The sequence below is a fragment of the Macrotis lagotis genome, chromosome 4 (assembly GCF_037893015.1).
Source record: "Macrotis lagotis isolate mMagLag1 chromosome 4, bilby.v1.9.chrom.fasta, whole genome shotgun sequence".
In the NCBI taxonomy this organism is placed as follows: domain Eukaryota; kingdom Metazoa; phylum Chordata; class Mammalia; order Peramelemorphia; family Peramelidae; genus Macrotis; species Macrotis lagotis.
In genome coordinates this window covers 92,383,012-92,396,096 of record NC_133661.1, presented here as the reverse complement: position 1 = coordinate 92,396,096, position 13,085 = coordinate 92,383,012, and the positions used below count along the sequence as shown (strand labels likewise).

The 13,085-nt window shown below is 34.6% G+C and overlaps 1 protein-coding gene across 3 annotated transcripts in view; it reads left to right on the top strand.

Moving 5' to 3' along the window:
- The window catches only part of SEC23IP (SEC23 interacting protein), a 34,774-nt gene extending 26,802 nt beyond the window's left edge, over positions 1-7,972 (top strand). For 2 of the 3 annotated variants that reach the window (XM_074233515.1, XM_074233513.1), the window contains exons 16-19: positions 190-375; positions 983-1,145; positions 2,809-2,907; positions 6,839-7,972. In XM_074233515.1, the coding sequence (XP_074089616.1) occupies positions 190-375; positions 983-1,145; positions 2,809-2,890 (431 nt within the window). In that variant the 3' untranslated portion in view covers positions 2,891-2,907; positions 6,839-7,972. The remainder of the gene's footprint in view (positions 1-189; positions 376-982; positions 1,146-2,808; positions 2,908-6,838) is intronic. The other variant, XM_074233514.1, reaches the window with a different exon arrangement.
- The last annotated feature ends 5,113 nt before the right edge of the window (positions 7,973-13,085 follow it).

Here is a 13,085-nt window from a genome sequence, read left to right as displayed (position 1 = left end):
TTTGGTTTTTTACATCATCTTTATTTTTCCCTCTACCTTCCCAAAGGATCATCCTTGATCAAACATTTATTTTAAAAAGATGAAGAGAAAAAATTTCATTAAAAACAATCAACATATTGAAAAATCTTACTTTGGAAAGCTTAAGATTTTTTTCTAAATCTCTTAAATTGTCATTTTGATTTTGTTTAGAGTTGAAAGAAAGTCTCTCTCGTATGGGATCTGATTTGAAACAAGGTGTTATAAGCTCTTTGAAAAATGCCTGGCAGATATTAAATGAGTTTGCACGTGCTCATACCTCTTCTCCTCAGTTACAAGAAGAGTGGGAGAAGGTTGCTAGTCACATCAAAGAAGAAGCTGAAAAGCAAGTAGTGGAAGGTAAATTTGACATTTCCTCTAAAATAATGTATCATTTGGAAATTGTTCAGTTACTGCCTTTATTTTTGGAAAAGCTAAGATATCTTTGTGTACAGAAAACCCTGATATAGCTTACCTGACTTCTGAAGAGGAAGTTTCAACAGGAAGTTTCGCTTCACTGTTTCTTACTACTGTGCAATTTTTAATCTTGCAGAGAAACATGAACAGAGATGAGTGCTAGACTTTTTAAAAGGTATTTAAAAATGTCTCTGAGACATCTTTCAACTTAATTGTTTAATTATAACATAGATAACAGTGCAATGTCAGGTCATTGTTCCATGATAATTTTGGATTTCTTTGATTCTAATTCTGTCTCCTTTTTTTTCTGCAATGTTCCCTCACCCCTTTTCTTCACAACTTCTGTCAGCTGGTTTTTCTTCTCTTTGTGTAACCTGCCCTAACTTCTTCCCCTGGCCCTTTGGAGGAATGAGGAGTCAACCCAGTAGCTCCTCAGGTTGCGGCGGGTGTCGTGTCAAGCATCATTTCTCTTTGAGTCCAGAAAGTCAGCTAAAATCAAAGGATTATGATTGAGTGATTGACTTTTATGTTGAAATGATTTAAATTCTAGCAGAAAAGATTGTTGAAAGTCCAGATTTTTCCAAGGATGAGGACTTCTTAATAAAGGTTGGAATGTTAAATGGAGGCCGACGTATTGACTACGTTCTACAAGAAAAACCAATAGAAAGTTTTAATGAATATATTTTCGCTCTTCAGAGTCATTTATGTTACTGGTAAGAATTCTCATAATTCTTTTAGTTACTAGTTGTTTTTAACATTTGTATTTTAAAATCATTTTCATTAGGTCTTATTTATGAAGAAAGAAAAAATCATTTTACTTTGTGTTTGAAATAAACTTAGCACTTATAATTTTTTTTTGTGAAAACTGCTATACTTATATTGCCATTGTTTTTAATTTGCTTTTTTCCCTTACTAAAAATGAAAGATTTTGAAAGTCTTTTGAAGTATTTTAAATTTCTTTCCTTTTTTGTTATCCACCAGGTGGCAGCATATAATTTTCCTTTAAGGTTTTTGTTAGTATTGTTACATACTTAAAAAATATTTTTATATACTCCTGTACCTTTCAACAGAATTAGGATGAAAGAATCCTTGAGAAGTCATTTCAAGACTCAGAAAATCTGATCAGAAATGCAGTTTTGAATTCTAAACTGTCAAATAAGCAATGGAATATAGAATTGAGGATGTGAAATCAGAAATGAAATTTCGAATTCAGAATGTCTACTCAGTAATCACTTGAAAATAAATTTCAATCAGAAATGGATTTAGGACCTGAGAATGTCAGATTAGAAATTGAATTAAAAGCCCAGAATGTCAGGTCAGTAAGGGAGTTTAGAATACAGAATGTCAGATCAGAAATGGAACTTAGAACTCAGAATGTCAGATCAGAAATAAATTTTAGAACCCAGAATGTCAGGTTGGGAAGAGAGTTTAGAATCCAGAATGTGGTATCAGAAATAGTTTTTTAAAACTCATGTATCATCAGAAATGAACTTTAGATCTCAATGTTTGAACATAAATGGATTTTTAATTCATTATGTCAGGAAAGGAGTTTAGAACTCAGATCAGAAATGGAATTTAAAACTCAGATGAGAAAACAAATTTAGAATTAGAATTTCAGATCTGAACTTAATTTTAAAAACTAGAATATGAGACAGGAATGGAATCTAGAACTCAAAGTCAGATCAGAAATGGAATTTTAAACTCAGAAAGTCTATTGAGAAAATGGAACTTTGAAGTTTTAATGTCAGATGAGTAAAGAAATTTAGAATTCAATATTTCAGGTAAGAAATAAATTTTAAAATATAGAATGTGGGACAAAAGAGTTTAGAACTTGAAATGTCAGATCAGTAATAAAATTTAGAACTTAAAATGTTTGATCAGAAATGGTTTTAGGAACTCAGAATGTCAGGTAAGAAGGAGTTTAGTGTTCAGAATAGAACATAGAACTGAATGTCAGATCAGCAATGGAAGATTGAACTGAGAATGTTAGATCAGAAATGAAATTTAGAACTCAGAAGGTCTGATCAATAATTTACTTTCATGTATTCTTTTTTTTGTATTGGTTTTGTAAGGCAATGGGGTTAAGTGACTTGCCCAAGGTCACACAGCTAGGTAATTATTAAGTGCCTGAGTTCAAATTTGAACTCAGGTCCTCTTGACTCCTGGACTAGTTCTCTACTGAACCACCTAGCTGCCCTCTGATCAGTTTTTAAAAACAGTCATCTCTTATGTCAAATAAGAAATATAACCAGAACATACAATTCTTCCAATATTATACAGTTTTGGTAATCTGTTCTTATCTTCCATTGAACATAGATGTTTATACTTTAATTTGTCAGTGACTGTTTGCTGAAGTACATTTGCCTTTTTTTATAGGGAATCTGAAGATACTGCTCTGTTACTACTTAAAGAAATTTATCGAACAATGAACATCAGCCCTGAACAACCCCAGCACTGATAAGGCAACAATTCCTAGTATGTGATTTTTATAACTTATATCAACTGTGAACTGAATGCTTCCCTCTCTGAACGCTTTCATGGAGATAATATCAAGATCTATTTTTTACTTTTTTTCTCTCCCGATTAATAATTAGTAGAGAAGAAAACATTTGTAGCTTCCTTGATCACGCTGTTATAGTAATACTACTTTATTTTAATATTACTTAGTACTTTTATGCTTAGTGTCTTGAACTACCCAACTTTGTAACACTGTTTCAGTGTACACGTCGGGTATACAAAGACTTCTAAACTCATTAATTCAGATAATTTTCACCTGTGTCATAATATGTGTGTAAGTATTCTTTTTAAAAATATAAAAATGGGGGCATCTAGGTGGCACATTGGATAGAGTACCAGCCCTGGAGTCAGAAGTACCTGAGTTCAAATCTGGCCTCAGACACTTAATAATTATTTAGCTGTGTGGCCTTGGGCAAGTCACTTAACCCTATTGCCTTGCAAAAACCTAAAAAAAATAAAAAGGTGGCAGAATTATCTTGAAACTAAACAACTTAATATACTTTATAGAACTAAACTTGACTATTGTTATCACAGAATTCTTGCAATTTTTTTCTATCAATAAATGAATTTTTCATATATCATGACTTTTTTTCCAGCTTTTGCATAAATATTCCTAGAGCTTATTAAAGCTACATTAAAAATGAGTATTCAGAGAATTATTTGTAATGTAGAGCATCTGAATTTTAACCAGTATCCTCATTGTTTGGTAGAACTCCCCAAACATGCCTACCTATATGACACTAGATAGAATTTTCATTTAATATTAGCCATCCTAGTGGTACTTTAATATTAAAACAAATTTGAAAAATCCTCCTTCTGTCTGATGTAAAAGTTCAAAATGCTGTGTTTAAAAAATAGTATTTGAGGCTGATTCATGCTGTGCCATTTTGCTAAGTTTTCTTTTAATCTTAGCCTAAATTGTCACAAATACTATAGATTATTGATATTGCCCATTTAATATGTTTTTTATGGAAATTTAAAAAAAATTTTATTTAAAGCAGTGGGGTTAAGTGACTTGCCCAAGGCAATTATTAAGTGTCTGAGCCCGGATTTGAACTCAGATCCTCCTGATTCCAGGGCAGGTTCTCTATCTACTTTACCATCTAGCTGCCCCCAATTTAATATGTTTTTAGTAGCTTTCCTTATGAGAGTTATATTGTACTTAATTGGATGGTAGCAGGACCAGTCCTGGAATATTACAACTAATTTTTGAGTATTCATTGCAGTTTGTTTATATAGGTATGTAATTGGCAAGTACTTGCAACTATTGATTCTGCCTTTCAGACTGATCTTATTGCCATGTTGACCAACTGTTGTAGTCAATTTGACCAAATTTGACTTTTTTTTTTTTAAGTTTTTGCAAGTCAATGGGGTTAAGTGGCTTTCCTAAGGCCACACAGCTAGGTAATTATTAAGTGTCTGAGGCCAGATTTGAACCCAGGTACTCTCCTGACTTGAGGGCTGGTGCTCCATCCACTGTGCCACCCAGCCGCCCTGCAAATTTGATATTTAAGACCTTTTAGAATCATTTTTTGTTTTGCATATAACTCATCTTGGTTAAACTACAAAGGGCAAAAGAACTATTTTTCTCTGTCATTGTTTACTTTTTCTTTTTTTAGACAGTTAACAGTGTTCCAATTATTGAAATGTAGAATCAGAAGGCTTCATATTCTGAGATTTGAAATTAAAATATGAGAGTGTTATTTTTGATTGTTTTTGACAGTATGGTTATATTTTGTATTTGCTTCTTTTCAAACTTTAAAATTAATTATTTTAATTATTTGTAAAAATAGTTTACCACATTCACTTTTGAAAGGTTTTCTCCTTCCCACTCTTTCTTCCCCCTGCCTTAAAATAGTAATGATATAGGTTTTACTTGCACAGTCATTATACACATATTTCCATTATTAGTCTTGCTGTGAAAAAATCAGGACAAAAGCGAATAACCACGAGAAAGAAAAAGCAAAACAAATGAAGAAAAGTGAAAATTGTATGCTTTGTTTATTACAGATTCCATAGTTCTTTCTCTGAATGTGGATGGCATTTTCCATTATAATCCTTTTAGAATTATCTTTGAACACTGTATTTTTGAGAACTAAGTGAAATCATTTATGCTGTTAAAAGCATATTAAAATGACAATGTCAGAAACTTATTTTTATGTGACTATTTAGTCTCCCTGGAGAAGACTAGTTTTAAAAGAAAACTTAGAGAAGTAGCACAGCATGAATCAGCCTCAAACTATTTTCGAAAGATTAGAATTTTGACCTGTTACAATAGACAGAAGGCCTATTTTTCAAATTTGTTTTAATATGATAGTTGATCATCACACAGTATTGCTGTTACTGTGTACAATATTATCCTGGTTCTGCTTACTTCAGTATCAGTTCATATAAGTCCAGGTTTTTCTGAAATTTGCCTGCTCATCATTTGTTACAGCACAATAGTTTTACTTTGCCTTCATGTTACCATAGGGGTGGGGAACCTTTTTGGGGAACCTTTATTCTGTCAAGGACCATTTGAATATTTATGACATTGTTTGCCTGCTCTGTTTGATCAAACAATTAATTGACCTCTTAAAAACTCCTAGATTTATTGAATCTTGAGTCCTGCCTGCAGTTGCTGTGGCAATGCTAGTCTAAATGATTTTGTGGCCTGTGGGCTGGATGTTCCCTCACCCTGATATACCATAATTTGTTCAGCCTCTCTCCAGTTGATGCACATCTACTCAATTTCCAGTGCTTTGCCTATACAGAAATTGCAGCTATGAATTTTTTGGTATATGTGAGTCTTTTTCCCTTTTTCATGATCTCATTGGGGATATAGACCTAATAATGGTATTGCTGGTTCAAAGGCTATGCCCTTTGATTGCCCTTTGGCCATAATTCCAAATTGTTCTCCAGAATGGTTGTGTCAGGATGGCATCTGCTTTTTGAATTATCTAAGATTTATCCCTGAAGAAATGCCTTGGAATCTAAAAAAGAAATTAATTTTGAACCCTTTTTCCTTAGCAGTGTGTTAGTTCATATGAAAAATTTATCTCATTTTGTAAGGGATGGAAGATAGTTTTGATCTGTATCTGCAATTTCATTAGTGTGGAGGATTCTCAGTAAGGAATCCTCTAGCAATAAAGAGCAACTATTTCTTTGTATCTTATAGTCTTTAGGTTTTTTGTTTTTTGCAAGGCAGTGAGTGGGGTTAAGTGACTTGCCCAAGGCCACACAGCTAGGTAATTATTAAGTGTCTGAGGCCGCATTTGAACCCAGGTACTTCTGACTCCAGGGCTGGTGCTCTATCCACTGTGCCACCTAGCTGCCCCTGTATCTTGTAGTTTTAATTGCCCAGGGCACTGAACATTTTACTGCCTGCCTTCTGGTCACATAGTCACTGTGGTCAGTCAGGAGCTCATTCACACTAAAGTCAATACAATTGTAGATGTGTAATTCCACAAACTTATGTGATCTAAGCTCTTCTAGTTTATAGTCTAAAGATAAGTGTCTTTAGAACTATTCAAAAAAATATTTTGAATTAGCTTGCATAGCATATGTAGAGTTTTTAATGTCTCTTTTTTTCTATTATGAAGTTAGCATATAATAAAATTCAGTTAAACTCAATGTTTATTATGGATGTTCTCAAAATTGGCAGGCAACGAAAGGGCTAGATTTATTTATTGTTTTCCTAAATCAGTTTATAGAATTTGTACCGTGAACTCTGAGTTTCCTTTGTTTTGATAATTATATTTGTAAAGCACTCAGCATAGATTTTGGCACTTAATAGCCATTGAGACTTCTTCCCTTCTCTTTCCTCTAGGAAGCAACATTGATAGTGAACTCTATTGTTGTTCTCAATGTGGAACGTTCACTTGATTAAAAAAAAATTTCTTTCTTACAGAATGTTCCTATGGTGCTGAAAGGAATCCCTACGATTGCCCTGGAGAACGATGATAGGAAATTTGGTGACAAGTTTCATCAATTTTTCGTTTTATAATTCTGAGATACAAGATTTTGTTAAAAAATGTAAACAGACACAATGAAACAAAACTCAGTGCCATCAATACCACATTTTAAAAAATGCAATTGGGAAAATATATATGTATAATACAACAAATGATGCAGTTTTAATTTTCTTAAATCATTTTAGTTGTACAGTTGTCAAATTGACGTGATCAATGAAAATGGGTTTGTAGCATGCAAACTACGGACATGTAGCGGACTGTTATTTCTAATCCCTAGCAAACTACTGTGAGAGGGTTGGTAAAGTTTTTTTTTTATCAAGGCAAGAGATCCTTTTATTAAAATAAGGACTTCTTGAGAAACTAGTAATATTTTTTTCTGACTAATTCATATTCCACTTAAAATGTGAATTTCAACTTCGAGCTGCTTGAATGCAGGGTCATTTGTATTTGCTTGAAGTAAGTAACAAAATTCATTTATGTTCTAAGAGGGGTCTCAGGCCTTATGATGCCCTTTTACTGATGTAGAGTAGAGATATCTTTGAAGGTAAATGCTCTTGTGCTCTTATAAAGAATAATGAGCGTTGACCTTATCATGTGTATCTCTACCTGTGAAGATGAATGGAGGCCAGAAACAGGAAATGAGAACATTTTCCTATTTTGTCATCTTGGAGAACTGATACTGTAATCTGGCTGCTGATGTTCCAAATAATGTGAAAAACCAAAGTGGGTTTTGGCCAGATAATAGTTTCCTTTTTTTACCAAAGTGTGTTACAAACTTTGAAATGTATCACTTCTAAGATATAAAAGTAATAATCTATGAAGGATGACTCTTTAGTATTTCTTTCAGTTTTGCATTTTTAATTCAAATTATCTAAATATTTTCCTAATGCTAACTCTCTTCTTTTGTTATGCAGTAGAACCATTTTTGCACTATTTACGTATCTCATGGAACATGGTGATTTTCTTTTTTGAGGGGGGGAATTGATGTGTGAACCACATTTTTATGTATGTATATATTCAGATTAACATAAATAAAATAGTAATATCTGCATTTTTACAGCAAACTTCTATATTTCTTTGTATTTTTTTCCTTGGCTTTTACTGAAAAGCTTCAATTTAGTTTCATTGATGAATGTCTGATAATATTATGAGAGTATATATTAGCATATATGTGAATATTAACATGTTCATTATATAATTAACAGTCATGTATTACAGACATGGTTAATAGAATTTTACAGTTGAAAGAGCTTTGAGAGATCTCCTAGGCTAAAGCTTTTTCAGACTTCTGTGGCCAGGAGAAGCAAAATAACTAATGAAATCACTTGGCTAGTTCGACAGGAATGACAGTCTTACACTTGGTTAAAAAAAAAAACACAGGAGCACAGGATAAGCAAGGTAGGGTCAGCAATTATGAGCCAGATCTCAGGGTCTTGAGTGTTTTAGTGGACTTTGTTCTTCATTATGAATCAGTAACAGTTACACTGAAGTGACATTGGGCTGCAATTAGAGGTGTGGCTTCCAGGGATGAGGAGGGAGCTTTCCTCCATACTCTGTCCTCATCAGCTCTATTGGGAATATTGAGTTCAGGGTGTTTTTAGAATGCATTGAAATAAATGTAATGTCCAGAATGGGTGTTTATAGGCCCCTTGTAATCTGAATAACACCATTTCTAGAACATTATAGTTCAGTTCCGGCTCAACATTATAGTAGGATCTTGACAAAATAAGAAAATGCTGAGAAGGGGAACAAGAATGGTGAGAGTCCTTGAGAGTAAATGAGATAATATTTTCAAACCGCTTGGCCTGGTGCCTGGCTTGTGAGCAAGCATTTAATAAGCATGAGCTCTTGTTTCCTTTCTTCTCATCCTTCCCAAATCAAATGAGGATTGTTGGAAAAAATTGGGAATATTAATTTTGAGAAATAGACTTGGTGTGGAACAAAGTTGTTTTCAAGTGAAGAACTTTCAAGGTGAATGAGGAATTAGTTGTGTTTTTTTTTTTTTGCTTTGATCCCAGTGGAGAGCAGTAAGAGGTAGAATGTGAAAAAGGCACAATTAGAAGCAATGTAAGAAAAAACTTAATAGCAATAAGAACCACATAAAAGCAGGATTGCTTTAGAAAGGAGTGGTTTCCCACTCTCTGGAAGTCTTCAAATGAAAGCTGCAAGATCTGGGGATGTTGTGAATGGGAATGATTTTTTTAGGTCCTTTTCAACCCTGAAAATCTTTTAATCTGTTTTTCTCCTTTTCTATCCTCTGAACTTGCTTAGTCCAAGCCAACCAGTATTTATTAAATGGCTACTAGTCAGGTGTGGTGTTGGTTTAACCACTTACTAATTTGAATACTTATTATGCATTTATATTTTAATTACTTGGGAATGTGTCTTAATAACCCAATTTGTACTTTTAGTTCTTTGAGGGAAGATGGTATATCACTTTTCATCTCTGTTTTTATTGCCTAACCTAGATCACTGGAATAGGTTGGTAGGCACTTCATCAGTATTTACTGAATTAAATTGGGAATTCTGAAAAGTTCAGCTGGAGGCTTTAAATTGCATTTATTATTGATAACTGCTAGAGTACTTGACTTGGAGTCAGGAAGCACCAGATTAAAAATCTTCCTTTGAACCTTAGTTAATTGTGTTACTCTGGTCAAATCACTTAGGCACTAAATCCTAGTCAACTGGGACTATAAATTGTAGCCGAGTGGTAATCTGCAGCCATATTGCTGGATTGAGGTTCCATACCAGGAATTTCTCCTGGGATTATCATTTGCCCTTGTGGAGTTCTCACACTGACAAAATCACAGGTCTTTATATTATTGGCCATGTGATACCAAAACTGGCTGAAAGTTTTTTTTTAATTAGACAGGAGACTTCCTAATTGCAGCAGGAAGAGTACTGTATAATGGGGGTCTGAGGAAGTAGTTTTGAATCCTGACTCTGTTACTTCTTATCTATCACATTTTCTTCAGCCCATTGATGCTGGCCTCCTGGCTGCTGCAAAAATGAGATACTGTCTCTTAGTTCTAGGCATTTTCTCTGGTTCCTTCTTTTCCTGGAATGCTCTCCTTCATCTCTTATCTCCTGGCCTCTCTGGCTTTCTTTAAATTCCAACTAAAATCCCTATATCTATAGCAGGGGTGGTGCTGCTATGGCAACTTCAGGCAGTATTCGAAATTCAATAAAGGCTACACACAGCTAGCTTTTTATGGGTAATTAAATGTTTGATCAAATAAAGCAGGCTAATTATTAAATTGATAATTTTGTATGGCCCCTTGAATGATGTTATAGATATCTAAATGACCCTTAGCAGAAAAAAGTTTTCCCACACTGATCCCAACCTCTAAATTTTGGTGTTCTGGGTATTAGGGCAGACCATAACTTTGGGTCATGGTGGGTACATGGTGAGGTATGGACCAGCCTTTTCTGCCCAAAGTTCCTATTGTGCAAACAATAAATAGGGTATTTTACCTAAAAAAAAAAAATGAAAATCTAATGTTAATTTATGGAAGTGGGGGTCAGACAGGTTTCAGTTTGTGAGTTTATCTGGAGTGCAAATGAAATCTCACAAGCAAATATTTATTATGCTCAAATTGTTCTCTGATACACAAATCACTTTGGAACTAGTTCTTATTTCCTCAAAGTATCATAGCAGAACTGTCTACCTCACCGGCACACAGGAGCATGGGAGCTCCTGGATGGTGGTGACATCTTTTTATCTTTGTATCTCTAACCCCTGGTCCAGAACCTTGACCACAGTAAATTCATAGTAAATGTTGAATTGAATTCAGTCCAAACAACTTATTTTGCCCATGATTAACAGATCTACAAAGGTTAAATGATTTTGTTTTTGTTTTTGCAAGGGAATGGGGTTAAGTGGCTTGCCCAAGGCCACACAGCTAGGTAGTCATTAAGTGTCTGAGGTGGGATTTGAACTCGGGTACTCCTGACTCCAGGGCCGGTGTTCTATCCACTGCGTCACCTAGTTGCTCAAGGTTAAATGATTTTGTCAAAAGTCAGACAGATTTCTTGGGACGGCTAGGTGGCGCAGTGGATAGAGCAACGGCCCTGGAGTCAGGAGCACCCGAGTTCAAATCCGGCTTCAGACATTTAATGACTACTTAGCTTGTGTGGCTTTGGGCAAGCCACTTAACCCCATTGCCTTGCAAAAACCTAAAAAAAGGAAAAAAAAAGAAATTTAGAGGATATCAAATCCAACTAAATTCAACTGACAAAGTCACACAGATTTCTACCATGAAACTAGAACATACCAGTTCTAGTTGAACCTAGTGCTCAGATGATATGTGATGATGTGAAAAAACCATGAAGTTAAGCGAAAACAGCTAATTTGATTATATAGATTCTACAGATTCAAACAGCAAAAACTTCTAAGAACACCAATGAGCAAGAACATTCCTGCCCAATCATTTCACACAGTGGTCACAAAGGAGATAAATGAGAGACTTTGGATGACTTGGTTCAAATCCACATCTACTATTGAAAAAAGCCTCAAATTGAATGCCTTACTAATTACATCTTTTTTGTATAGAGGGTTTTTTTTTTTTTGCAAGGCAATGGGGTTAAGTGGCTGCACAAGGCTACACACAGCTAGGTACTTATTACTCGGGTGCTCCTGACTCCAGGGCCGATGCTCTATCCACTATGCCACCTAGCCACCCCTTGTATAGATCTTTTTGTTAGATTTAAAAGGAGCTATCATAAATGTTAAAAAAAAAACCCAAGTAAATGGGAAAAATTAGTATTTACCTTAAAGGAATCGAGTATGAAAAAAGAATGAATGCTAGATTGTGAAAGCTAGAAGGGACTAGAAGTTCAAACTCTTCATTTTTTGGTTGAGAAAAAAAGACTATCCATAAAATGATTTTCTGAAGGTCACATAACCAGTCAGTTATGAAACCAAGACTAGAACATTCCCAAGTGTTTGGACCCCCAGCTCAACATTCCTTCCACTGCATCACAAGAACCAAGATAAACATGCTTAAGGAAACCCTTTATTAACTAGAAAATATTTTTTTTAAATTGAGAAGAATGATAAATAATCTTATTTTAAGTTTTTTTTTTCTGAAAAACTTTATTTAAATCTTTTAGCAAGCCAGTCTTGGGCTATTCATTTTTTTTTTTTTTAGGTTTTTGTAAGGCAAACGGGGTTAAGTGGCTTGCCCAAGACCACACAGCTAGGTAATTATTAAGTGTCTGAGACCAGATTTGAACCCGGGTACTCCTGACTCCAGGGCCAGTGCTTTATCCACTATGCCACCTAGCTGCCCCAAGGGCTATTCATTTTTGATGTAGTTGTATCATTTTTTAAAAAATACTTTTTTTTTGCAATTTAAAATTTTGCATTTTCCTTTGTGAGTCTGTCTGGTTGGCATTTCTTTTGAATCCACACCTTGGTTTTCTTAACCTGCTGCTAATAACCTGTGAGTTTGGTTCCACAATAGCAATTTCATAAGTAAAAGTAAGCTAGATTATATTTAAAAAGTGTGCTTCCTTTTTTTCTCCATTGGATGGTGCTACCTACCTACCATCTGCTTTTTTTGTTAATTTCCCCTCAAAGTTTTCACATATTTAGTCTAGGCTGAGCAATCAGGCTGCATACCTAGTAACCAGAAAAATTTCAGTGTTTGGGGATTCAATTTGAGAAAATAAATTTGGAATTCTCAGACTATGTGGCAAATAAAGAAAAAGAAATAACATTATTAGTTCACATTATTAGTATTTTGGTTGAAACATCTCATTTTTAGCATTCTGTTGAGATCTGGGCACAGTGGAATATTGACGTGGATTCTAAGATTTACAGGTTGGGTCGATTCCTGTTCACGTATCACTTTTATATGGTACCTTTAGCAAATATAATAATGGTATTAGTGATAATTTACCATAACCATAATGACTTTTTGTTCCTTGGAAAAATGCAGTTGAGTCAGGATTTGGAGAGTAGTGGCACTAGAGCCCTAATTGTATAGTCAAACTAGGAAAAGGAGTGTGGTTCATCCTTCCAGAGATACTTGTCTGACCCATCATGGGGGAGATAATGAAAGGTAGATCCTGGTACAGGGGATGCATGGCAATAGAACCTAGGGCCAGTTATTTTTTAGGTGAGGAGGCTGATATTCAGAGGTCAAAGGCAGCTAAGGCTACATAAGCTATGTTTCCTGA